Source organism: Sapajus apella, unplaced genomic scaffold (assembly GCF_009761245.1).
Source record: "Sapajus apella isolate SASKATOON/1434 unplaced genomic scaffold, GSC_monkey_1.0 scaffold20, whole genome shotgun sequence".
In the NCBI taxonomy this organism is placed as follows: Eukaryota; Metazoa; Chordata; class Mammalia; order Primates; family Cebidae; genus Sapajus; species Sapajus apella.
In genome coordinates this window covers 29371441-29398424 of record NW_022436960.1, presented here as the reverse complement: position 1 = coordinate 29398424, position 26984 = coordinate 29371441, and the positions used below count along the sequence as shown (strand labels likewise).

Genomic DNA, 26984 nt, shown 5'->3' with positions numbered 1-26984 from the left:
CTCTAGTAACTTCATTTTTTTTTGTTGGTTTTTGAGACGGAGTCTCGCTCTGTCACCCAGGCTGGCGTGCAATGGTGCCATCTCAGCTCACTGCAACCTCTGCCTCCCGTGTTCAAGCAATTCTCCTGTCTCAGCCTCCCGAGTAGCTGGGACTACAGGTGCAAGCCACCACACCTAATTTTTGTATTTTTAGTAGACACAGGGCTTCACCATATTGGGCAGGCTGGTCTCGAACTCCTGACCTCAGGTGATCCACACACCTCGGCCTCCCAAAGTGCCAGGATTACAGGTGGGAACCACCGCGCTCGGCCGCAACTTATCTTTTTTAGTGTATTCTTTTTTTTTGAGACGGAGTTTCGCTCTTGTTACCCAGGCTGGAGTGCAATGGCGCGATCTCGGCTCACCGCAACCTCCGCCTCCTGGGTTCAGGCAATTCTCCTGCCTCAGCCTCCTGAGTAGCTGGGACTACAGGCACGCGCCACCATGCCCAGCTAATTTTTTGTATTTTTAGTAGAGACGGGGTTTCACCATGTTGACCAGGATGGTCTTGATCTGTTTACCTTGTGATCCACCCGCCTCGGCCTCCCAAAGTGCTGGGATTACAGGCTTGAGCCACCGCGCCCGGCCTCGCAATTTATCTTTTAAATTGCCCTCTGGGTGTAGATTCCCGGTTTGTTTGGCAAGGGTTCTTGCCGCTATAGCGTGAAGCCAAACATTTAATGAAAGCGAGTGGGAGGGGCCGGTAGACGAATGATGGGCGTGTCCAACCCCGAGGCGGCTGGAGGCCGCGCCCCCTTCCCAGAGTGCACCACAGCTGCTGCGTTCAGGAACCCCTTTCGCGTCGGCTCCGGCCGGGCGGGGAAGACTGTCAGGCAATGGATGGGCTCCGGGCTAGTGCAGGGCTGTTAAGGCGCGGGCGGCCGAGGCGCCGGCGCCAGCCCCAATCACACAGCGGCTCGGTCCTGGCCTTGCCCTTGAGGCCCAGGAAGATAAGAAGGCAGCTGAGGAGAAGTGTTGCATCCCGCATAGCAGCGCTGAGAGTGCAGACGCTGCCCAGCGAGGACTCGGAGGACTCGAGGGTGGAGTCGACCGCCGACGACCTGGGGGACGCGCTACCCGGTGGGGCGGCGGTGTCGGCCGTCCCAGACGCAGCCCGGCGAGAGCCGTACGGCCACCTGGGGTCCGCAGAGCTGCTGGAGGCCTCACCCGCCGCGCGCTCCCTGCAGACCCCGCCGGCGCGCCTGGTGCAGGCTTCCGCGCCGGCGCGCGTGGTGGAGACCTCGGCGCTGCTGTGCACCGCGCAGCACTTGGCGGCCGCCCCGTCGTCCGGAGCCCTTGCGACGGCGTCGGGGCCGCAGGTGGACGACACTGGTGGGGAGCCGGCCTGGGACTCTCCGCTGCAGCGCATCTTGGCCGAGCTGAACCGCATCCCCAGCAGCAGGCGGCGAGCGGCGCGCCTCTTTGAGTGGCTCATCGCGCCTATGCCGCCAGATCACTTCTACCGGCGCCTGTGGGAGCGGGAGGCTGTGCTGGTGCGGCGGCAGGACCACACCTACTACCAGGGCCTTTTCTCCACCGCCGACCTGGACGCGATGCTGCGCAACGAGGAGGTGCAGTTCGGGCAGCACTTGGACGCTGCTCGCTACATCAACGGGCGACGCGAGACCCTGAACCCACCGGGCCGCGCACTGCCCGCTGCCGCGTGGTCCCTGTACCAGGCCGGCTGCTCTCTGCGCCTCCTCTGTCCGCAGGCTTTCTCTACCACTGTGTGGCAGTTTTTAGCTGTGCTTCAAGAGCAGTTTGGAAGCATGGCAGGCTCCAACGTTTACCTCACGCCCCCTAACTCTCAGGGCTTTGCCCCCCACTACGACGACATCGAGGCCTTCGTGCTGCAGCTGGAAGGTAGGAAACTCTGGCGTGTATACCGACCCCGAGTCCCAACCGAGGAACTGGCTCTGACATCCAGCCCCAACTTCAGTCAGGACGACCTCGGTGAGCCGGTGCTGCAGACCGTGTTGGAACCTGGAGATTTGCTGTATTTTCCTCGGGGCTTCATTCACCAAGCTGAATGCCAGAATGGAGTCCATTCTCTGCACCTCACCTTGTCCACGTACCAGCGCAATACCTGGGGTGACTTCTTAGAGGCCATACTGCCTTTGGCCGTGCAGGCTGCAATGGAAGAAAATGTGGAGTTTCGGAGGGGTCTGCCCCGAGACTTCATGGATTACATGGGAGCCCAGCATTCAGATTCTAAGGATCCACGAAGAACGGCTTTCATGGAGAAGGTGCGGGTCTTGGTGGCCCGCCTGGGCCACTTTGCTCCTGTCGATGCTGTGGCCGACCAGCGAGCCAAAGACTTCATCCACGATTCTCTGCCCCCTGTTTTGACTGATAGGGAGAGGGCACTAAGCGTTTACGGGCTTCCAATTCGCTGGGAAGCTGGAGAACCTGTAAACGTGGGAACCCAGTTGACAACAGAAACAGAAGTCCACATGCTTCAGGATGGGATAGCTCGGCTGGTGGGTGAGGGGGGCCATTTGTTTCTCTATTACACAGTGGAAAACTCCCGTGTGTATCATCTGGAAGAACCCAAGTGCTTGGAAATATACCCCCAGCAAGCTGATGCCATGGAACTCTTGCTTCGCTCTTACCCAGAATTTGTGAGAGTGGGGGACCTGCCCTGTGACAGTGTGGAGGATCAGCTTTCCTTGGCAACCATGTTGTATGATAAGGGGCTGCTGCTTACCAAGATGCCTCTAGCCCTAAACTAGTTTCTTGTTGATTGCTGGAAACAAGGCAGTAGCGATTCTTTCCTGCCACTGCTACCCCCTTTTTTTTTTTTTTTTTTTTAATTCATGTTCTTACCTTGATAACCATCAGTGCGCTCACATTTACCTTTATGACTGCTTCAATGTCACAAACCTCAGAAGATCTTCTAGGAAGAACCATCTCATCTAGGTACAAAAGGAAAAGCAGAAGTTGGAGGTGGAACAATAACGTTGATCCATGATCATTTCAGAGCACCAACTTCATCACTCTCAGGCTTCAGTGTACTGTGTAGTACTGACCATGTCATTCTGCTTGAGACAGACAGAAGATTTTTTTTTTTTTTTAGAATTTGCATCTTTCATCTGAGTTCTTTTTCATCAGTTTGGGGGGAGGGTCGGGGTCAGTATCCTGTTTGTTACTGTTAAATTTGTATGAACCTTAGAAAAGTTATTAAAGTGCCAAAGAATGTTTCCCTTTTCTAAGGCTACATTATTATGTGGGATGGTTAAAAGAAATGCAGGAGCAGGAGGAACATAGGGAAAATCTATAATGGCTGAGGTGAAAAACAACTTGGGGTGGTTGTAGGATATAAAAGGAGCATGTTAATCAACCTCTTAAAGAAGACAATCTTAGGCCAGGTGCAGTGGTTCATGCCTGTAGTCCCAACACTTTGGGAGGCTGAGGCAGGTGGATCACCTGAGGTCAGGAGTTCGAGACCAGCCTGACCAAGATGGTGAAACCCAGTCTCTACTATATAAAAATTAGCCAGGCATGGTGGTGTGCACCTGTAATCCCATAGAGGGGCTGAGGCAGGAGGATTTCTTGAACCTGGGAGGTGGAGATAGCAGTGAGCCGAGATCGTGTCACTGCACTCCAGCCTGGGTGACAGAGTGAGATTCCATCTCAAAAAAAAAAGAAAAAGAATCTCATCTGATTGGGAACAGTTCACTAACTGTGGATAATTTATGCTATTTAATTATGCAACCCAATTCTAGTAGAAAAATTATTTTCTACTAGCTAGTTCAGTTTTAGGAGCATGGTATGTTTTTGCTTTCTGTTTGCTTGCATCTGTGGCTGGCACTGCTGTCATAAGGGCAGCGTGTCACCTCTTTGTGCCTTCATAGGCCTTAGATAACCAACTTTTAGCAAGCTGGCCAGGAAGAAAGTCTGGTCTGGTGTTCAAGTTACTTTCCACTCTCATTTTTTTTTTTTTCTGGCAGTTGGAAGAAACTTCCCCAAATCTGACAAGTGAATATTCTCATGGTTGGTGGAAAAGTGCCTGGTGTACCAGAAAGAGCACTGGACTTGGAACCAGAAGACCTGGGTTTGGGGTGGTAGCTGGTAGGTAGCTGGCTGAGTGACCTGAGGCTGCTGCTACGCTCGGGCACACATTTTGTAAGTATATTTTGGTACAGCTTGATTTCTGCACCGTCATCACTTTTGTTATGTAGGTTGTGTCCAGGACTCAAAGATCCTGTCACAATAATGGATAGTTTTCTGTTATTTAAGGTTGAGAACTTTATAAAGTTTTTCTTTTTTTTTTTTGAGACAGAGTCTCGTTCTGTCGCTCAGGCTGGAGTACAGTGGCGCAATCTTGTCTCACTGCAACCTCCACCTCCCGGGTTTAAGCAGTTCTCTGCCTCGGCCTCCCAAGTAGCTGGGATTACAGGCACGTGCCACCATGCCCAGCTAATATTTTGTATTTTTAGTAGAGATGGGGTTTCACCATCTTGGCCAGGCTGGTCTTGAGCTCCTGACCTTGTGATCCACCCGCCTTGGCCTCCCAGAGCGCTAGGATTACAGGCGTGAGCCACTGCACCCGGCTGCAAAGTCTTTTTTAAAAAGTTACAAAAGCATAGATATATATTAAGTAAAAATGATAGCTCTCCCTCCAAGCCCACTTTCCAGAGACATGCACTAGTTTTTGTTTGTTTGAGACAGGGTCCCATTCTGTTGCCCAGGCTGGTGTGCAGTGGTGAGATCTTGGGTCACTGCAACCTTAACCTCCTGGGCTCAAGCAGTCCTCCCATCTTGGCCTCCTTAGTAGATAGGATTACAGGTGTGTGCCACCAAATTTTTAATTATTTTTTGGTAGAGATGGAGGGGTCTTGCTATGTTGCCCAGACAGGTTTTGAACTCCTGGCCTGGGGTGATCCTCCCACCCTAGCCTCCCAAAGTGCTGGGATTTCAGGCATGAGCCACTGTGCCTGACCAGCAACTACTACCACTATTAAGGTTAAGCTCAAAAGGCTTTTTTGGGTGCTTAATGAAACATACACACTAATTTTTCTTTTCTTTTTTTTTTTTTTTTTTTTTTTGCGAGGACCACCAGAAACTCATTTTGTTTTATAAAGACTTGTGTTTTTGTGATATGTCCTTTTTTGACCTAACTTTTAAATCAGTTCAAATAGAGATAACTTTTTTTTTAAAGGGAAAAAAAAATAAATGAATAAAAACCTGAGAAACAAACGAAAAAATTAAAAAGACTGAGCGGATGGTAGCCAAGAGAGAAGGGAGTATCCTTTCCTGTTTCCTCCTCCAGGGCTTGCTACTGAGTCCCAAAACATCCAGATCCTGGAAGATGCTTATTAAAGGAATCAAAGCATAGAACTCACCTCTAGGAAACCTACCCTGAAAAGTTTTTTGGAGTAAAGTTTGGAGTGTTAGTGGTTCTTGTTCTCCTTTGGGTTTCAAGTAAACACGTTTTGCTTCCTGCCTTACTTTTCCCATGACCATCTCCAGCTTGAGTATTTTCTGCGTCAGCAAGTCCTTTTGGCTTAGTGTTTTAATCTAAATTAGAACAAATAATGTTTGAATAACAAAACAAAACACCTGTACTAGGCAGCAAGTTATCAGAAAGCATTAAAGTAATTGTGGGAGGCTAAGGAGGGAGATCACTTGAGCCATCAAGGCTACAGTGAGCTGTGATCATGGCACTGCACTCCAGCCTGGGCAACAAAGTAAGACCCTGTCTCTAGAAAAAAAAGAAGTAACTAATTGCATTATGCTTATCAGTAACAGGTGGTATATATAAATGCCTGAGAACATCATTCTGTTATGATACTGCTTGGAGATTTTTTTTATATCTGTTCATGAAAATTTTACTTCAGCTTTTTGGGCATGATAAAAGGAACCTGCTAAGAAGTGGTTGCTTGGTTTGAAGTTGGTTTCTTGAATTACCTTTTTAAAGTCCTTTCTCCTCTATTCCTTCATCTCATCTAACAGCTTTGAAAAATTAGAACAATGCAACAGCTGGGGCTGCAAAAAAAAAAAGAAAAAAGAAAAATTAGAACAATCCAGGCCAGGCAGGATGGCTCATGCCTGTAATCCCAGCACTTTGGGAGGCTGAAGCAGGTAGATCACTTGAGGCCAGGAGTTCAAGACCAGCCTGGCCAACATAGTGAAACCATGTCTCTACTAAAAATACCAAAAAAAAAAAAAAAAAAAAAAGCTGGATGTGGTAGCACATGCCTATAATCCCAGCTGCTTGGGTGCCTGAGGCACAAGAATCACTTGAACCCAAGAGGTGGAGGTTGCAGTGAGCCAAGATCACACCACTGCACTCCAGCCTGGCCAACAGAGCAAGACTGCCCTCCCATCACCAAAAAAAAAAAAAAAAAAAGGAAAATTAGAACAATCCTTTTAGCTAGAGATTTTCTTTGGTGACAGAACTCAGATTAGGAATTCAGAAAAATTAAGAAGAAAATCTAGGGGGCCAGCTCCAGTCCCTTATTTCCTCTCTATGCCTATCTGCAAGAAAGGAAAAATAAACAACTTGGGTTTGGGGATGATGGAGAGAAAACAGGAAGGGACAGAAGTAGTCTTTTTGAAACAATGAACCCTGATTTTTGAGGGCTACTTGATGGGTCTAATAGGATTTTTGTTTTGTTTTTGTCTTGACTAGTAGGACCTTATTATAACCCAATCTTGCATAGATGCTTTGCATCTTCAAACGATGTGGCATCTGTGTCTGGGGTTTTAGAAAGTATTTCTGTGGTGGGGGCCGGGCGCGGTGGCTCATGCCTGTAATCCCAGCACTTTGGGAGGCAGAGGCGGGTGGATCACGAAGTCAAGAGATCGAGACCATCCTGGTCAACATGGTGAAACCCCGTCTCTACTAAAACTACAAAAAATTAGCTGGGCATGGTGGCGTGTGCCTGTAATCCCAGCTACTCAGGAGGCTGAGGCAGGAGAATTGCCTGAACCCAGGAGGTGGAGGTTGCGGTGAGCCAAGATTCTGCCACTCCCCCACCTGCTGGGTAACAAAAAAAAACCTCCGAAAAAAAAAAAAAAAAAAGGAAGTATTTCTGTGGTGGGAAAAAGGGTATGTATATATTTGAGGGGATAGGGTCTGAGGAACACTTAAGAGCCCTGAATTTTATCTTGAAAACAGAGCTTGCACTTATTTACCCTGTTCTTGATCTCCTGAAGCATTTCTTGGTTTTCTTCATTTCCCAAGTTGAGTATCTTCATTGTCTGGTACATTTCTCTGAAAGATTAGAAGGGCTTCTTAGATAATTCTGCCCTGTCCTTTAAAAAAGCATGCTGGGGGGGTAGAAAATATGGGACTTGGAATCAGGTAAGAATCCCAAGTACCAATCCTAACTGTGCAGTTTTGCTGAGCCTTATTTGCAAAAATGGTGTGGTGCTTAGCTTTTTTTTTTTTTTTTTGAGAGAGAGTTTCACTCTGGTTGCCCAGGCTGGAGTGTACTGGCACAATCTTGGCTCACTGCAACCTCCACCTCCTGAGTTCAAGCAATTCTGCCTCAGCCTCCCGAGTAGCTGGGATTACAGGCATATGCCACCATGCCCAGCTAATTTTTGTATTTTTAGTAGAGACGAGGTTTCACCCCGTTGGCCAGGCTGGTCTCAAACTCCTGACCTCGTGATCTGTCTGCCTTGGCCTCCCAAAGTGCTGGGATTATAGGCACAAGCCACCTTGCCCAGGCATATTGTTATTTTTAATTTTTTTTTTTTTTTTTTTTTTTGAGACAGAGTTATCCAGGCTGGAGTGCAGTGGCTTGATCTCCGCTCACTGCAACCTCTGCCTCTGGGGTTCAAGCTATTCTCCTGCCTCAGCCTCCCAAGTAGCTGGAACTACAGCTGTGTGCAACCACGTCCGTCTAATTTTTGTATATTTAGCAGAGATGGGGTTCCCCATGTTGGCCAGGCTGATGTCGAACTCCTGATCTCAGGTGATCCACCCGTTTCAGCCTCCCAAAGTGCTGGAATTACAGGTGTGAGCCACCACATCTGGCCCAGACAATATATTTGAAGGTACCAATAGGTAGCATTTACTGAACACCTTTTGCTAGGCACTAAACATGTCATCTCAGTATCACCACAACCCTGTAATGTAAACTATCACCTGCATTTGATACATGAAAAAAATGGGCTCACGGAGTTTAAATACCTTATATAGGCTCACATAGCTATTGCATGCCAGAACTGGAATTCAAACCCTGGTCTTATTGACTCTAAAACTTGTTGTCCCATTAGGCACTTGATAAATGTTAGTTGAATATATAAGTAACTTAAAACCATCTTGGTGGGGAGAAAAGGTACGTGAACTACATAAGTTTGACTTTCAATCTAATTTAGGCCAGTTTTTGTTACCTACTTGGGTGAGTGGTGAAAGTGCAGGTGAGCCTGTGCTTTTACTGCTATTAGGCAGCCTGGAAAGAAAGGCAGGGACATATTCAATGACCAAAGATGTGAGAGTTGGCAGTATAAGGTCATGGTGGGAGCCAGAGGTTTAGTGCTTACTTTAGAACAGCATCGTGGTTCTCCAGGAGCAGCACATCTAGGAAGGTGTCCCTGACCCGGTCCCCTTGAAGTTTGAGGGCTAGGATGCTACGGCAAGCTTCCAGTCGTACACCTGGTGACTCTTCATAATGGATAGCCCAGAGCAGAAGATCTGTCAGCTCGGGACTTACTTGCCCAATCTGTCCCAAAGCTGCAGAGATTAGAGGACAGCATGTCACTGAAGACTGAGCTTACTATATTCTAGCATCCAGAAATAAATTGAGTTTTACAAACAATACCTTCCCTTTGGATGGTAATTAATCACCATTAGAACTTTAGGGATAGGTTAGAGTGGGACATTACCTCCAAAGGATTTCTAGAAGAGGGATGTTCCATCCCATCCTTGCCCATTAGGATATTTGTCTATTTGGGGGATGAAATATAGGACAGATAACATAAGACCACCCTAGTCCTGGCAGGGTGATGGGGAAAGGAGGCACAATTATTTACCTATGTCAAAAAGAGAAGCAATGCCAAAGATCCTAAATAGAAAGTAGGCAGATTAAGGGGCAGGGTTTTAGGTCTGTAGCAGTCTTGAAACTGATCTGATTTTTATAGAGCGTAATAGTTGAAATCTCCAGGGAAAGCAAGATGCATCCAGCAGTGGATACCTACTTAGAACTTATCCTTAATTCTGTTGGCAGGGACTGTCTTGTCAGCCCTTTCTTTACCTTAACAAGCTTGACATATACCTAGACTCAGGATCTTTAACTAAAAATTAAAAAGAAGAAAATAATTTTTCTCTTCTCAGACAAGGAACTTCTGAAAAGCTAAGATTATTACCTCTCCTGTACTTCACCCCTTTATTAGAGAGTTTCTGGGGATCAGTTATACTTGCATAGGGGAAGGTATTTAAGGTTGAAGAGTTTGGGGCACTACCTCTATAATACCTCGAATGGCAAAGGCCTTGATTTTCCAGTAAGGATCTCTCTGCATCAGGTTCAGGAGGCATTCAAGCACCTGGGATGGATAAAAGGTAGTGCTGAGTGGAGAGAACCAGAGCAAGAATGAACTAGAAACAGCCAGGTGTGGTGGCTCATGCCTGTAATCCCAGCATTTTGGGAGGCCAAGGTGGGCACATCACTTGAGGGTCAGGAGTTTGAGACCAACCTGACCAACATGGTGAAACCCTGTCTCTACTAAAAATACAAAAATTAGCCAGGCATGGTGGCACATGCCTGTAATCCCAGCTACTCAGGAGGCTGAGGCAGGAGAATCGCTTAAACCCAGGAGGCGGAGATTGTAGTGAGCTGAAATTGTGCCGCTGTACTCCAGTCTGGGTGACATAACAAGACTCCGTCTCAAAAAAACAAAAACAAAACAAAAGAATGAACCAGAAACAGGGACACCACTTATCTCTGAAAGGAGCTATAATTGAAAAAAATGACCTATCAATTCTTGTGACAAATGAGCTGGAGCCTAAAGTACCAACCTATATGTATAGTGAGTGTATTAGCTTAATTATTATCTGGTATTGATTTTCTCAGTCTACAGATCTGTGGCCATATGGCTTATCTTGAACACGTCAAACAGATTTTTCCCTAATAATGGAATTATAAAATTATAACTCCATTTATGGGAATTGATCCTAAAGCCCATCAGCATCCAGGTAATGAGAAGCTAGTTAACTGAGGTGAGAACAGGATTTAGGGGTGCTCTAGAATGGAAGTCTGGGCTGGCTGGGAGCTAAACCAAGCTTGTCTGACATGCGGCCCAGGACAGCTTTGAATGCAGCCCAACACAAATTTGTGGACTTTGTTAAAACATGAGATTTATGCATGGACCTTTTTTTTTTTTTTTAAGTTCATCAACTATCTAGTGTTAGTGTTCTTTTTTTTTTTTTTTTTTTTTTTTTTTTAATTTTAAGACAAGGTTTTACCATGTTGGTCAGGCTGGTCTTGAACTCCCGACCTCAGGCGATCCGCCTGCCTTGGCCTCCAAAGTGCTTGGATTACAGGCGTAAGCCACCACGCCCAGCATAGTGTTAGTGTACTTTATGTGTGGCTCAAGACAATTCTTCCAGTGTGGCCCAGGGAAGCCAAAAGACTGGACACCTCTGACACGGTCCTGTTTGAAGTGGCTTATATACCCTCTTCCCAGTTCCGATCTCTCATTCTGTGTCCCAGAAGAATGTTGTGTATACTGTGCACAACCAAAGATGAGAGTATGTTTCCCTGACTCACCATCTTGTCGCGGATCTGCAGGGCACCAGCTGCCAAACAGGCTGCCCGCCGAACTGCTGTGAAGTCATCAGAGAAGCAGTGCAGGAAGCTTGGGAGAAGCTTGGCAGTCATAAGCTTGAGTTCACCTATCAGGGAGAGAGCTTCCACACGTTCCTGGGAATTTCCTTGACCCAGCTTGACCCTGTAAGGCACAAGTTGCTTTTCTTTCACTTTCTTAAACTTTCAGTACCTAACCCCCAACCCCTACTAATGCCCTCATGATAAAATCCAAGTTCTGCAGGGTGTCAATCCCATTCAGCCTTATGTTCATGAGACAAGTTTTACTGAGTACAGAGCTTGATCATCATCTTTACTTGAATCCCTTATACATAGCTATTAGGTAATTAGGTAATCCAGGGCTTTCAGTTACAGTGAATGACTGAGTAAAGGAAAGTGTCAGCTTGCACCCCTTATCACCGTCAAGTTCTCTTCTCCATTGCCCTTGTGTGTGCCATGATTATTTCTGCATTTGGCTTCCAGCCTGGAATGCCTATGCAGTCTTTTTGTTTGTTTGTTTAAAGTATTTTTAGAGATAGGGTCTTGCTCTGTTGCCCAGGCTGGTCTTGAACTCCTGACCTCAAGTGAGTCTCCTGCCTCAGCCTGAGTAGCTAGGATTATAGGCACTTACCCACTGTGCCTAGCTCCTATGCAGTCTTTCTCTCTCTCTCTCTCTCTTTTTTTTTTTTTTTTTTTTTTGAGATAGGGTGTTTCTCTGTTGCCCAGGAATGCAGTGGCATGATGATGGCTCACAACAGCCTTGGACGTTCTGGACCTAGGCAGTCCTCTTACCTCAGCCTCCCAAGTAGCTGGGACAACAGGCATATAAAACCACACCAGCTAATTTTTTAAAATTAATTAATTTTTTTTGAGATGGAGTCTCGCTCTTATCACCAGGCTGGAGTGCAGTGGCATGATCTCGGCTCACTGCAACCTCTGCCTCCTGGGTTCAAGCGATTCTCCCGCCTCAGCCTCCTGAGTAGCTGGGACCACAGGCGCACGCCACCATGCCCAGCTAATTTTTGTATTTTTAGTAGAGAAATACAACAAATGCTGGGTGGCTGGATCCCAGGCCCCCTGAACACTTATTTATTTATTTTTCCTGTCATAATCAAGTCTCACTAAACACTTCTTAGAAGAATGTCTCCTCGTGTTCACTGGGTCTTACCTGATTATGTCGTGCACCTCTTTCCCAAGGCTCATTTGCCCCAGCGCTTGCGCAGCTGCTCGCCTCACCTCCTTATGCCAGTCATTCCACATCAGCTGGATCAACTTATGTTTCATATCCTATAAATAGGTATGAGCATTAGCTATCACTTACTGAACATTAATTTTGTGCTTGGCATTATGCTGTTTTTTATTCTGTTTTTACTCACCACTGTACTAACGAGGATTGTACTGAGTGTTTTTGCCCATCCCTTACTCTCCTAAAGAATCCAGTGGGGTAGGTGTTACTTACTACCATTTATAGATGACAGAATGGAGGCTTTCACCAACTTGTCCAAGGTTAGCCTGGTGAGTCCTGGAACCAGGACTCAAACCCAGCTTTCTCTCCCAAGCTCATCCTTTAAACTATATAATGTCAGTGCCAACATAATCTGTACCTAGGAGACTTAAAATTTGAAAGTGATACTTGATGAGGTGACCAGCTCATTGCAGTTTGCCTGGGACTTTCCTGGTTTTCGTACTGAAAGTCCCATGGCCTGGACAAACCAGAACAGTTGGTCACTCTATAAGTGCACTTGTCTCAGAGAGGAATGGGCAAAGATTACTACACGATGACTGTGTAAATGCGCCCACGCTGTTCTCCCTGCTAGATGCATCTTCCTTCTCTACTCCTACCTGGTACTTGATGTCTTTGTACTCTTCCTTTAGGCTTTAGCTCCAAAGCATCTCCTTCCTATCACACTGAAATTTTATTGAAAATTTTAAAAAATAAAATAAAGACATCTTCTTTTTTTTTTTTTTTTTTTTTTTTTTTTTTCCGAGACGGAGTTTCGCTCTTGTTACCTAGGCTGGAGTGCAATGGCGCGATCTCGGCTCACCGCAACCTCTGCCTCCTGGGTTCAGGCAATTCTCCTGCCTCAGCCTCCTGAGTAGCTGGGATTATAGGCACGCACCACCATGCCCAGCTAATTTTTTTTTATATTTTTAGTAGAGACGGGGTTTCACCATGTTGACCAGGATGGTCTCGATCTCTTGACCTCGTGATCCACCCGCCTCGGCCTCCCAAAGTGCTGGGATTACAGGCTTGAGCCACCGCGCCCGGCAAGACATCTTCTTAGTGAAATCTTCTTTGCGCCTTATAAGCACAGGAAATCGCAACACCTATAGTTGCTTCTGTTTTAGCTATTTACAACATTTACCAAGGGAAGACTTATCCCTGCACCCCCAGTGGTAGCATAGTGCTTGGTGCATCAGATGTGGTCAGAAGTTGCATGCTTACTGAATGAATGAAAAGACTCATAGACACACTGCCTTTCTTAGCTCCAGCAGTCCGCCATGAGATCCTCATCATCTTCACCTCAGCCCCTGCTAGCCCTGCGTGTCATTTTACTTTTAGTTGGCAATTCTAAGTCACAAGCTCCAAGGACGTAAAGGTACAAATGAATTGGATGTTGTTAACATGATATTGTTAAAATGCAGATTCTGATTGAGGTGGCCTAAGTTGAGATTTTTGCGTTTCTAATAAGCTCCTAGGTGACATCTGCACTGCTGGTCTAGGACTTTAGCAGCAGGGTGCTATAGCACTTGAGACAGAACTCACTGAAGTCCAAAACCTTTTCATGTGATTACTGTACTGAATGGCCAGATTTTATCCTCCCCATATCAAAATGTCAGGATTACAGAGTGGAGGGTGTTCACTTATCATGGGAATGGCAATGTTCTGGGCTATTCTGGAGATACCCACTGTTATAAGGAAAAGATGAAGTAGCACGTAGGAAGAAGGGAAAGATCCCATTTGGACAGCCGAAGATGATTGGGAAATAATGGCAAAAACAAGGTGTTGCCTGGAATTCCCTCTTTAGTTCTAGCTGAGCCCCACACTTTTTCACAGACCTTTTTTTTTTAGATGGAGTCTACCTCTGTTACCCAGGCTGAAATGCAGTGGTGTGATCTTGGCTCACTGAAACCTCTGCCTCTGCCTTCCAGGTTCAAGCAATTCTCCTGCCTCAGCCTCCCGAGTAGCTGGCATTACAGGCATGCGCCACCATGTCCAGCTAATTTTTGTATTTTAAGTAGAGACAGGGTTTTGCCATGAAGGCCAGGCTGGTTTCGAACTCCTGGTCCCAAGTGATCCACCTGCCTTGCCTCCCAAAGTGCTGGGATTACAGGCATGAGCCACCATGCCTCTTCAGAGAACATTAACCAATAAGTTTAACCCACACGTATCTCTCTCCTTCTGAAAAGCTTTAAAAGAGTACCTTATATTTATTGCTTGTTCTTGAATATCTGTATATATTGGTCTTGTTGTTCCTAACATAGTGTTAATTTTGTGAAAGCTGGGACTATGTTTTTTGTTGTTGTTACTTTGAGACAGAGTCTCGCTCTGTTGCCCAGGCTGGAGTGCAGTGCTGTGATACTGGCTCACTGCAACCTCCACCTCCCAGGTTCAAATGATTCTCATGCCTCAGCCTCCTGAGTAGCTAGAATTACAGGTGTGTGCCACCACACCTGGCTAATTTTTGCATTTTGGTAGACGTGGGGTTTCACCATGTTGGCCAGGCTGGTCTCAAACTCCTCACCTCAGGTGATCTACCTGCCTCTGCCTCCCAAAGTGCTGAGATTACAGGTGTGAGCCACTGCCCGGCTGGGACTATGTTTTATATGTGTGTGCTGAACACTCAGAGAACCAGCACAGACACTCGTGTAGATGGGTTTTTGGGTAGTTTAAGTCAGTGTTTCTCGAATGGTCTTTGATGAAGGACCAGTTTGCGGGGGGAATGCGCCATTGACTGATAAAGTCTGTTGATATTGAGGCAATGTCAAATTACTATAAAAGTTTCTAAACTCCTGTCAGTTTTTGCGCTGTTTCATTGTGGATCAGTTACCAAGTTTGTGGACTACCACCGCATTGAGGAGCATTGGCTTCACAGACAGACATGTTGGCATTTGAAGATAATTCTGAGCTAGAAGTAAGAAGTAGTGATGTGGGAACAGAGATCTGTTTGGTAAGTATGGGATACTAGATAGCAGGAAAAAGTAGAAGGTCTCTGTAGCTCAGCCTCTCTTAAGTTTTCTGTCCTGGAGAAAAAGAAAGGTTTACCAAGCAGACATTTCCGCTGATCCGGGAGAAAGCCTTGCAGGCCACAATCCGGTTCTTCCATTGACGGCTGTTGAGCTCCACAGCAAGCATGGTGTGTATCAGCGTCTGAGGAAATGGAAGACTTGTATGGATATTCACAATCACTGTTGGAGATACTAGAACCTTGAAGTTACATTCTGACATGGCATCCTGCATAATTAATGTCGCCAGGGTTTACAAGAGATGGGGCAGTTTCCATCTCAGCAAGCTGACTCTGGGATCATAAATTAGGGAACAAAATACAAATTAAAAAATCTAAACAGAAAACTGAGAACTTGGTTTCCTGACTTTAAATATTTTTACCCCTTAAATGATTTTTATATACCTCTATCTTGTAACTTTCACATTGCTATTGAAAGTAACTGACCACAATGTAGGTCTCTGCAGTTTACAATGGTAAACTAGCAGAAGCAAATTCTACATGCCACAACTCTTCTTCCATATGCAAATAGAGACAATTTGCAACCCAATTCTCACTTTTCTCTCAGCTAACTCATGTGACTTCCCCTTGTACTCACCTCTACACCCAGGTTTACTCATGCTTATTCCACCTTATGCTTGAGATCATCAACCCAACCAGCTGCATTTTATTTAACTAATTAATTATTTGAGACAGGATCTTACTCTGTCACTCAGGCTGGCATACAGTGGTGCAATCTCAGCTCGCTGCAGCCTTAAACCTGCCAGGCTCTAGTGATCCTCCCACCTCAGCCTCCTGAGTAGCTAGGATTACAAGCATATACCACCATGCCTGTCTAATTTTGTTTCTTTTTTTGTAGGGACAGGGTCTCACTATATTGCCCAGGCTGGTCTTGAACTCCTGGACTAAATAGATGCTCTTAGCGTCCCAAAGTGCTGGGATTACAGGCGTGAGCCACGTGCCCGGCCCAGCTGCATTTTATTTTATTTCATTTTACTTTATTTTATTGTATTTGTTTGAGACAGAGTCTTTCTTTATTTACTAGGCTGGAATGTAGTAGCGTGATCTCAGCTCACTGCTCAAGCATTTCTCATGCTTCACCCTCCCGAGTAGCTGGGACTACAGGTGTGCGCCACTGCACCTGGCTTTTATATTTTTAGTAGATATGGGGTTTCACCCATGTTGGTCAGTCTGGTCTCGAATTCCTGGCCTCAAGTGATCCATCTGCCTTGGCCTCCCAAAGTGTTGGGATTACAGGGGTGAGCCATTGCCCCTGGCCCCAGTTGCATTTTAGATTGCTTACATTCACTGACCTCAAAGACCTAATTGTTCCCCAAAACTGTTTCTCCGACCCTGTAATGTACACATACTGTCTTCTCACTCAGATGGCTCAGGAGGATATAAGACTGTTCCTCGGTGTCCTCATTCTTCTTTGTAAACAGCTGGTGGAGGATCCTGTTAATCACAGGGTAAGTGGCCGTACCTTCCAGAGCCAAGCACTGAGCTGCAGCCCAGCTATCCACACTGTTACCTGCCACAGTTGGGTGAAAAAGAGTTCAGAATGGTGATGTGTTTTCCCCCTTCGGATTGATACCCAAGGCTGCTACCCAGCTGAACCTCACTTCCTTATACCCGACTCGGTCTACAAATACAGTTTCTTATTTACTTATTTATATATTTTTTGAGGCTGAGTCTTGCTCTGTTGCCCAGGCTGGAATGCAATGGCGTGATCTCAGCTCATTACAACCTCTGCCTCCCAGGTTCAAGCAATTCTCCCGCCTCAGCCTCCCAAGTAGCCGGGATTATAGGCGCCCGCCACCATGCCCGGCTAATTTTTGTATTTTTAGTAGAGATGGAGTTTCACCATGTTGGTCAGGCTGGTCTTGAACTCCTGACCTCAGGTGATCCACTCAACTCGGCCTCCCAAAGTGCTGGGATTATAGGTGTGAGCCACTGCACTTGGCACAATTTCTTATTAAAACCATATTTAGAATAATTATATTGGCTGGGCACAGTGGCTCATGCCTGTAATCCCAGCACTTTGGGAGGCCAAAGCAGGTGGATCACCTAAGGTTAGGAATTTGAGACCAGCCTGGCCAACATGGTAAAACACTGTCTCTACAAAAAATACAAAAATTAGCTGGGCATGGTGGTACACGCCTGTAATCCCAGCTATTCGGAAGGCTGAGGCAGAACAATTGCTCGAACCTGGGAGGTGAAGGTTGCAGTGAGCCAAGATCACACCATTTCACTCTAGCCTGCGCAACAAGAGCGAAACTGTCTCAAAAAAAAAAAAAAAAAAAAGAATCGTATCAAGATTTAAAATATAAACTGAAAATCTCAACCTGAGAAGTTAAATCCTAATGGCTCTTGTTAGGAAACAGAGCCATAAGGCATTTTAGCCTCGCTGAGAGAGGCAGTTGTTTTCCCCTTAAAGATTAGGAAGGCTGGGGTGAGAGGTTTCCTTAATACAGAGGAGTTAAACTGTTGAGTATCTATGTGCAGAAGGCCAAACCAGTCAGCCAGTTTTCCTTGTCAAGGCAAAGAACAGCCTATGTCTTCGAGATAGCACTTAGGCACCCTAGGCCTATCATCTGAGAGCCTTTTTGGTTATGTAACTCCAACAACATGTGGACAGGGCCTGGAAGTTAATATGCAAGAAATGAAAGACGTGTTCAGGTGGTAATTGTTTCTTTTTTTTTTGAAATTTTCAGAGTACTGGTTGGGTGTGGTGGCTCATGCTTGTAATTCTAGCACTTTGGGAGGCTGAGGTGAGTGGATCACGAGGTCAGGAGATCAAGACCATCCTGGCTAATACGGCAAAACCCCGTCTCTACTAAAAATACCAAAAACTAGTCAGGCATGGTGGCATGTTCCTGTAGTTCCAGCTATTAAGGAGGTTGAGGCAGGAGAATTGCTTGAACCTGGGAGGCAGAGGTTGCAGTGAGCCGAGATCGCGCCACTGCACTCCAGCCTGGGTGACAGAGTGAGACTCCATCTCAAAAAACAAAAAAGTATTTAATATTGTTATGTCGTCTTTTCAATGAAAATGTGAAAGAAGTCATGGTCTCTAATCAAGTGCATCTATTAAAAGTTTAGTCCAGGCCGGGCGTGGTGGCTCAAGCCTGTAATCCCAGCACTTTGGGAGGCCGAGGCGGGTGGATTACGAGGTCAAGAGATCGAGACCATCCTGGTCAACATGGTGAAACCCCGTCTCTACTAAAACTACAAAAAATTAGCTGGGCATGGTGGCGCGTGTCTGTAGTCCCAGCTACTCAGGAGGCTGAGGCAGGAGAATTGCCTGAACCCAGGAGGCAGAGGTTGCAGTGAGCCGAGATTGCGCCATTGCACTCCAGCCTGGGTAACAAGAGCGAAACTCCGTCTCAAAAAAAAAAAAAAAGTTTAGTCCAGGCTGGCTGGAGTGGCTCACGCCTATAATCCCAGCACTTTGGGAGGCCCAGGTGGGCAGATCACCTGAAGTCAGGAGTTCGAGACCAGCCTGACCAACATGGAGAAACCCCATCTCTACTAAAAATATAAAATTAGCCAGGCGTGGTGGTGCATGCCTGTAATCCCAGCTACTTGGAAGGCTGAGGCAGGAGAGTTGCTTGAACCCGAGAGGAGGAGGTTGTGGTGAGCGGAGATCGTGCCATTGCAGTCCAGCCTGGGCAACAAGAGCTAGACTCCATCTCAAAAAAAAAAAAAAAAATTAGTCTAGCTACCACTTGGTGGCAGTGTACCTGTTTTGTTAAAGTATGTAGGAGAAAGCAAATTTTCTTTTTTCTTTTCTTTAGAGACGGTCTTGCTGTGTCACCCAGGTTGGAGTGCAGTGGCACCGTCACGGCTTACTGCAGCTTCAACTCCCAGGTCTCAAGCCAACTCTGATAAGCATGTATATGTAGGCCTGCCTCAGCATCCCAGGTAGCTGGGTCTACAGGAGCACACCACCACACCTCTAATTTTTAAATTTTTTTTATAGAGATGTGGTCTTGTTATGTTGCCCAGGCTGGTTTAGAACTCCTAGGCTCAGGTGATCTTCTTGCCTTGACCTCTCAAAGTTCTGGGATTACAGGTGTGAGCGACAGTATCTGGCCCTAATTTTCAGATATTCTAACAGAAATCCAAACCCAATACAGCAGACATCACAGAGCATGACAGTGGAGAGGAAAGGACTGGGAAAGCTGAAAGTGAGATGTCTCTTTATCCCATATTTCCAGGTCAGAAGTAACAGAGTTACTCACCCTTTAGAAGGGCAGTCTGCATGATGTTCCGGGCAAGGGGATTATGTGACTGTATGGCATATTGGCATATTGCTGCTGCCATCTGCACATTGGCATTCTTGTCACAAAGAGCAGCCTCTAGGGCAGGCAGTAGAACCTCTGGCAAGTCCTGGATACTCTTGCCTGTGATCAAAAGAGCCAAGTAAGATATTACTAGCCCCTTTGCTTTTCTCACACACAGCTTCTTTTCCACAACCACGTGGTGGCCAACCTCAGTCCCAGTTGCAGTTGCTTAGTGCTATGTAATATAATTACAGTTTAGCTGAGCCATTGAGATGGGCAGGATTTTATGCTCAAAGGGTTAAAGCTCACCTCTGTGCTGGTATGCCAGTTCCCAATGCTTTATCATCTGTCCTCTAAAGAGCTATATTCAAGCTGAAGAAGAATATTTCCAGTGAGGCTACAGTGAACTACACCTTTAGTTTTAGTGATTAAAAGCAACCAATTTGCCCCAGAAGCCTTGATATTTTTAAGAACAATTATATTTAGGTAGTGCTTTGCCATTTACTTATATAATATAGTGTTTTCACATTGATTATCTTACTGTCTTCCAAACTTGGTTGAATTAGGCAAGGCAGGTATCATTGCAGAGCTCACCAGGGAGTCTTTTTTGGTTCAAGTAAACATTAAAGTTCATTATACTGCCATGGCCCGAAGGATATGGAACAGGACCTTAGTTTGTCAACAGGGCAGCAGCATCAGGCATCCCTTTTGGTGGGAGTACTATTATTATTATTATTTTGAGACAGAGTTTTTGTTCTTATTGCCAAGGCTGGAGTGCAATGGCGCAGTCTCAGCTCACTGCAACCTCTGCCTCCTGGGTTCAAGTGATTCTCCTGCCTCAGCCTCCCAAGTAGCTGGGACTACAGGCACCTGCCAACACCTTCACCATGTTGGCCAGGCTGGACTCAAACTCTTGACCTCAGGTGATCCACCCTCTTTGCCCTCCCAAAGTGCTAGGATTACGGGCATGAGCCACCGCTCCTGGCCTTGGCTGGAGTTCTTGAGGCTGTCTTGAGCATTCCACAGAGCCCTTTGGGGACATCACAGGAGCCTGTTGTTCATTCAGGAACTCATACTCTTATGAAAACTCCATAGACACAATTCTAGGGTCCAAAAAAGGCCTTCCTAAGTTACAGCATCCAGGGAGGCCCAAACTATGGTGTCCCTATCAAGTATTTATATTTCACTTATAGCTGTTCCCAGTCCCAATGTAATGTATCAGTCAGAGTTTATATCATAACCAGTATTGCCTATAAAGATAGTTCTTACAAGGTTTTTAGGGGAATAGGTGGGCATTTAACTGAATCTCAAATTCTCAAGTAGGAAGGAGAAAGGTCTTATTAATCTCTTTGTCTACTTCATTTTATAGATAAGGAATTTGAAGCTCAGAGAGGTTAGCTGACTTCCCAGGAAGTGGCACAGCTGAGCCTGTGACTCATATTTTAAGATTCTGTCGGGCACGGTGGCTCACACCTGTAATCCCAGGACTTTGGGAGGCTGAGGCGAGCAGATCATTTGAGGTCAGGAGTTCGAGAGCAGCCTAGCCAACATGGTGAAATCCTGTCTCTACTAAAAATACAAAAAAATTAGCCGGGCATGATGGTGCACGCCTGTAGTCCCAGCTAATCGGGAGGCTAAGGCAGGAGAATTGCTTGAACCCAGGAGGTGGAAGGTGCAGTGAGCTGATATCATGCCACTGTACTCCAGCCTGGACAAGACAGCGAGGTTCTGTCTCAAAAAAAAAAAAAAAAAAAAAAATGCATCTTGACTGGGCACAGTGGCTCACACACCTGTAATCCCAGCAGTTTGGGAGATTGAGGTGGGAGAATCATTTGAGGCCAGGAGTTCAAGACTAGCCTGGTCAACATAGCAAGACACAGTCTCTACAAAAAAAAAAAAAAGAATGGGATCTTCAAGGTGGGAAATGTTAACTTCCCTGCAGGCCACTGAGCAAACAAAAGGTGATTAAATGTAGTTCAAAAATTACTGGACTAGAAGTCTGGAATTTTAATCTCATCCCTGTTGCTTATTAGCATGTATATATAGGCCAGTCTCTAAGTCTTGGTTTCCTCATTTGTAAAATGACCTCAGATAAGCTCCAGGCCCTTACCACTTCAGATGTTCCATGGCTTTATGAGTTTTATGTTCTCAAGCAGTTCAGCTTTGACTCTCACCTGAGTCCCTCTGGCTGGTGGCAATCCGGGGCCGTTCCACAGCAGCCGTGGCACACGTGGTGATGGCTTGGATCCGAATGTCGTCATGCAGGTCTGCCAAGCTCCGAAGCAGGTTCTCTACTGTCTCATGGTGCCACTCTATGACTGAGCCGCAGTGAGGGAAATGAGAAGAGAACCACCTGGTTAGGATTAGATATGGTGCTGCAGGCAGGTGACAAGAAGTCTGCCTTTACCCAGAATAATTCAAGCAAAAAAACATTAGCTCAGGGAATAAAGGACCCGGAGATGGGTTCTTTAGGGAGTTATTTCTCTGATGATCCATGTACCCTCTCAGGTAAGTTCCCAGACAAAACTTCTCCCAATCCCATCATAACTGTCTCTCTTCCCTTAAATAACTTTTTGTTGTAACCATCTAGAAAATAAAAGCGACCATAAAACAAAGTAGTTAAGGGTACTTTGTTTTCAGACATACCTGGTTTGGGTTCACAATTATTAGCTGTGTGACTGGATAAATTACTTAACCTCTCTGAGCCTGAGATTTCTTATTTGTAATACAGGCATAATACTAGATAGAACCCACATATTGAGTTAATCTTAGTGTTAAATGAGTCAACTAGACAAAGTGTTTAGCAAAATGCCTGGCAAGATAATAAAGGTCCAATAAATGTTCATTATTGTGGTTTTCACTAGGTTCTTTGTCTTTGAGGGCACTTCCATTTGGCTTTCAACATCTTCCTCATTTTGGTTGCTAACTATTCTTTTGGCAGGTATCAGACTTTTATTTCAAAGCTCCTACTATCTGTAGGTGCTTCCTTCAGTTTTTGTTGTTGTTGTTGATCTGATCCAGTTTACCTAGTGGATCACCTCTCCTTTTCCTGCACTAAGCTTATCTATCATGTTCTGAAAGCCAGCAGCATTGAGTTATCAAATACCATAGTTTTCAACAGTCCTTGCCAGGCCATTACTTTGCCCCAGGCACTCAGACTTCTACTCTCATATCTTTGAAGGCAAAGTAGGTATAGGATAGCCCCAACTCTGGGCTGGGTGCAGTGGCTCACACCTGTAATCCCAGCACTTTGGGAGGCCAAGGTGGGCAGATCACGAGGTCAAGAGTTTGAGACCAGTCTGGCCAACATGGTGAAACTCCATCTCTACTAAAAATACAAAAATTAGCCGGGCCCAGTGGCAGGCACCTGTACTTGGTAGGCGGAGGCAGGAGAATTGCTTGAACCTGGGAGGCGGAGGTTGCACTGAGCTGAGATTGTGCCATTGCACTCCAGCCTGGGTGACAGAGCAAGACTCTATCTCGGAAAAAAAAAAAAAAAAAAAGGATTGGAGAGGGATTGCTTATACCACAGTCAACTACGACATGGACAATGGTTGGGCAGCATATTTTTTTCTTTCCTTCATGCATCATTTACTGAGCATAAGGTTTGGAAATTAATAAGATAGCATCGCCCGGGTCCGGTGGCTTACGCTTGCAATCCCAGCACTTTGGGAGGCTGAGGCAGGTGGATCACCTAAAGTCAGGAGTTCAAGACCAGTCTGGCCAAACTGGTGAAATCCTGTCTCTACTAAAAACACAAAAATTAGTCAGACAACGTGATGCACACATGTAGTCCCAGCTACTCGGGAGGCTGAGGTAGGAGAATCACTTGAACCTGGGAGGTAGAGGTTGCAGTGAGCCAAGATAGAGTGCCATTGCACTCCAGCCTAGATAACAGAGCAAAATTCCATGTTGGGAAAAAAAAAAAGTTAGGGTCCCTGCCTCTGAAGAGTGTTGAGTGTAATGAGTTTCCACAAATTACTGAAGTAATACCCACTCATGCAAAAAGCACCCAGATATATGTTAACCAAAGTTCATCTGATACCCACTATGTGAAAGGCTTTTTTTTTTTTTTTTTGAGACAGAGTCTTGCTCTGTTGCCCGGGCTGGAATGCAGCGGCACGATCAAACTTCACCTCCCAGGCTCAAGCAATTCTTCTGCCTCAGCCTCTTGAGTAGCTGGGACTACAGGTGCATGCCACCACACCCAGCTAATTTTTGTATTTTTAGTAGAGACGGGGTTTCACCATATTGGCCAGGCTGGTCTTGATCTCCTGATTTCATGATCCACCCACCTCAGCCTCCCAAAGTGCTAAGATTACAGGCATGAGCCACCATGCCCAGCCCCCAAAGGCTCTTATCTAGTCTAGCCTTAATTAGGCAAGCAGATTTTTACATTTCACAAAGGAGGGATGGATTTTCAAAAATTGAGAAAGCCTAGTCCAAGATTAGAACCACCTCTCACAAACACATACAGTATCACAGGGCCTCCCTTCACTCACTCAGAGCCCAGGCAGTCTTCCATTCCTGCAGCATCCTCCGCAGGACCATCAGTTCCCAGGTTACATCCTCCTCCAGTGATTGTGCCTGCCTCTTCAATCTCCGGGTCTTAATAGGCACATCCTCCTCACCCACCTGCAGCAGCATATCCTTGGCGGGGGTGGGCAAAGCAGTCCAGCGCAGGGCTCCTTGCACAGGTCTGCAAGCTGAGCACCATGGAAGTGTGAGGTCTTCTCACTCCACTGCCCTAGGCCCTGCCACACAGTGGCCCTAGCTTGCATCCCATTCCTATTCCTGACTAATACCAAAGCAAAACAAAACCCTCAGGAGTGAATTTTCCCACGAGTATGTAGGGAACTGAGTACAAGGACACAGGGAATTATGGAAAGTCCTGACTACAGACATGGTAAGCTATCATGATGATGGGGGTGAGAGATTTGTGGGGGGAAAGTGAGATATCTACACACCTTTTAAAGGTTATCTTTAGGAACCTAAATCTTTAGGAACACAATTATGTTTATACACAACGAGATTTGCTCGTAAACATCAGTATTTGATATGTTGCAATTTAGTGTCATTGGCCATTGATTTCTAACATACTAAGTTTTCCTTTTAACATTTTTAATTTGGGGAGAGTAATGGTGCTAAAAGATGTGAAATTTTAAAGATTTTAACATCTCTGAGTTTCTCCTCATGACAACAAATTTGAGAACAGAAGAAACCATAAATATTGGATATAGTTATTTATTTATTTATTTAGAGACCTAGTCTGACACTGTCACCCAGGCTGGAGTGCAATGGTGCAATCTCGGCTCACTGCAACCTCCACTTCCTGGGTTCAGATGATTCTCCTGCCTCAGTCTCCCGAGTAGGTTGGATTATAGGTTCGTGCCACCACACCCAGCTAATTTTTGTATTTTTAGTAGAGACGGGGTTTCACCATGTTGGCCAGGCTGGTCTTGAATTCCTGACTTAGTGATCCACCTACCTTGGCCTCCCAGAGTGCTGGGGTTACAGGCATGAGTCACTGCGCCTGGCTAGTTATATTTTAAAGCTACATGTTTTCTGAACTTAATGTTTTTCATGATGTCAAGTTTAGAAAGCCTCTTTCTCAGAAAAAAAAACTATATGGAGAAGGGGAAGGCAAAATGATAAAAACATTTCCAGACGTACTAAACTCATCATTTATACCGCCTGTTAGTCTCATGTTCTAATCAGTCACTATTAGCCATTTCTGTTTTTTTCCAAGATTTCATTCCAACTCTTAACATCTTTAGATTTGCTCTGAATCAGTTCTTTCCTTTGAGCAAGGAAGGCATAACACAAAAAGAGTCCTGTGAGGCGTGGCATGGTGGCTCACGCCTGTAATCCCAGCACTTTGGGAGGCTAAAGCGGGTGGATCACTTGAGGTTAGGAGTTTGAGACCAGCCTTAGCAACATGGTGAAACCCCGTCTCTACTAAAAATACAAAAATTTGCCAGGCCTGGTGGTGGGCGCCTGTAATCCCAACTACTTGGGTCAAAGCAGAAGAAGCACTTGAATCAGGGAGGTGGAGGTTGCAGTGAGTTGGGATTGCGCCATTGCACTCCAACCTGAGTGAAAGAGCAAGACTCCATCTCAAGAAAATAAAAGAGTCCTGTGAGTCTCCAGAGAAGTTTCGCACAGATGCCTATACATTGCATCTCCTCCAAATGGTCCCCACCAGCTTGGACATGCTGGGGGACTCAGCTACTCTGCTGAGGCCCCTCTCTTTTGCGGGATAGGGTGTGTGCAACTGGGAGCTGTGGAACCACCTCTAAGAGGCCAGCTGACACTTTACCTTGTGACCCTCCCTGACTTCTCCCTCTTGAAGAGGTGAGAATTAGCTGAATTAACCCCATTTCTCCTATATCGCTTTGCTCAAGGAGTTAAAATGGACTTGTGGTGAGAAAGTCTTAGATCTCTGGTATTTAACTCCATAGGAATAAAAAATACAACTGCCAGCATTTACTTTAGTTCCAGTCCTTTGGGTTATACATGGATAGAAACACATCCACTAGCCAACTTCCATATCAACAGTCATCTAAAGCAGAGGTCCCTAACCCTCAGGTCACAGGCCTGTACCAGTTCATGGCCTGTTAGGAACCAGGCCACCACAGCAAGAGGTGAGCGGTGGGCAGGCAAGCATTACTGCTGAGCTCTGCCTCCTGTCAGATCATCAGTGGCATTAGATTCACACAGGAGCATGAACCCTATTGTGAACTGCACATGTGAGGGATCTAGGTTGCACACCCCTTATAAGAATCTAATGCCTGATGATCTGAGATGGAACAGTTTGATCCTGAAACCATCCCCACCCAACTGGTCTGTGAGAAAACTGTCTTCCACAAAACTGGACCCTGGTGCCAAAAAGGTTGGGGACTGCCAATCTAAAAGGAGCACACAAAGTAATGACTCTTGGCGGAGCACGGTGGCTCATGCCTATAATCCCAGCACTTTGTTTGCGAGGCTGAGGTGGGAGGATCCCTTGAGGCCAGGAGTTCAAGACCAGCCTGGGCAACTTAGTGAGACCCTATCTTTAAAAAAGTTAAAATTTAGCTGGGTGTGGGGTGCACACCTGTGACCCTAGGTATTTGAGAAGCTGAGGTGGGAGGATTGCTTGAGCCTGGGAGGTCGAAGCTGCAATGAGCCATGATCATATCACTGCACTCCAGCCTGAGCCACTAAGCCAGACCCTGTCTCCAAAAACAAACAAAAAAACTCTTTCGTTTTCTTTTTTTTGAGACAGACTCTTACTCTGTCACTCAGTCTGGAGTGCAGTGGCATGATCAGGGCTCATTGCAGCCTCAATATCCCAGACTCAAGTGATCCTCCTACCTCAGGCCTCCAAGTAGCTGGGACTACAAGTGTACATCACCACGCCTGGCTTATTTTTTGTATTTTTAGTACAGAGAGGGTTTTGCCAGGTTGCCCAGGCTGGTCTCGAACTCATGGGCTCAAGTGATCCACCTGCCTTGGCCTTCCAAAGTGCTGGCCTTGTACCATGAAACCTATGCTTGGTATATAGGAATGGTGTCATGGTAAATGGAGTCTCCTGGAGGATATGCACATTTTGTTTCATAAGCTAATTTCTTGGCCACCTCCCTTCTCTCTTTGTCTTTTTTTTTTTTTTTTTTTTTTTCTGAGACGGAGTTTCGCTCTTG

General features: G+C 45.9%; 2 protein-coding genes across 4 annotated transcripts in view; one reads left to right on the top strand and one right to left on the bottom strand.

Annotated features, from left to right (window-relative positions):
• Nucleotides 1-700: 700 nt before the first annotated feature.
• Nucleotides 701-3246, top strand: RIOX1 (ribosomal oxygenase 1). The gene has a single exon (XM_032287930.1). It carries the CDS (start codon nt 876-878, stop codon nt 2769-2771), a length of 1896 nt encoding a protein of 631 aa, XP_032143821.1. The 5' UTR covers nt 701-875; the 3' UTR covers nt 2772-3246.
• A 7611-nt stretch (nt 3247-10857) lies between these two features.
• Nucleotides 10858-26984, bottom strand: part of HEATR4 (HEAT repeat containing 4) — a 20980-nt gene continuing 4853 nt past the window's right edge. The window contains exons 4-9 of one of the 3 annotated variants that reach the window (XR_004271798.1): nt 23805-24008; nt 21477-21620; nt 19261-19422; nt 15061-15165; nt 11962-12080; nt 10858-10938 (exon numbers count right to left, since the gene is read on the bottom strand). Coding sequence is in view for 2 of the 3 variants with exons in the window: in XM_032287928.1 (XP_032143819.1) it covers nt 11958-12080; nt 15061-15165; nt 16390-16550; nt 19261-19422; nt 21477-21620; nt 23805-24008 (899 nt within the window). In the remaining variant the exon portion in view is untranslated. Of the gene's footprint in view, nt 10939-11770; nt 12081-15060; nt 15166-16389; nt 16551-19260; nt 19423-21476; nt 21621-23804; nt 24009-26984 lie in introns of those variants that run through there. The other 2 variants (XM_032287928.1, XM_032287929.1) reach the window with 2 other exon arrangements.

What these genes read in the sequence shown, in the direction of transcription:
- RIOX1 (XM_032287930.1), top strand. Translation starts at nt 876, where the DNA reads ATGGATGGGCTCCGGGCTAGTGCAGGGCTGTTAAGGCGCGGGCGGCCG.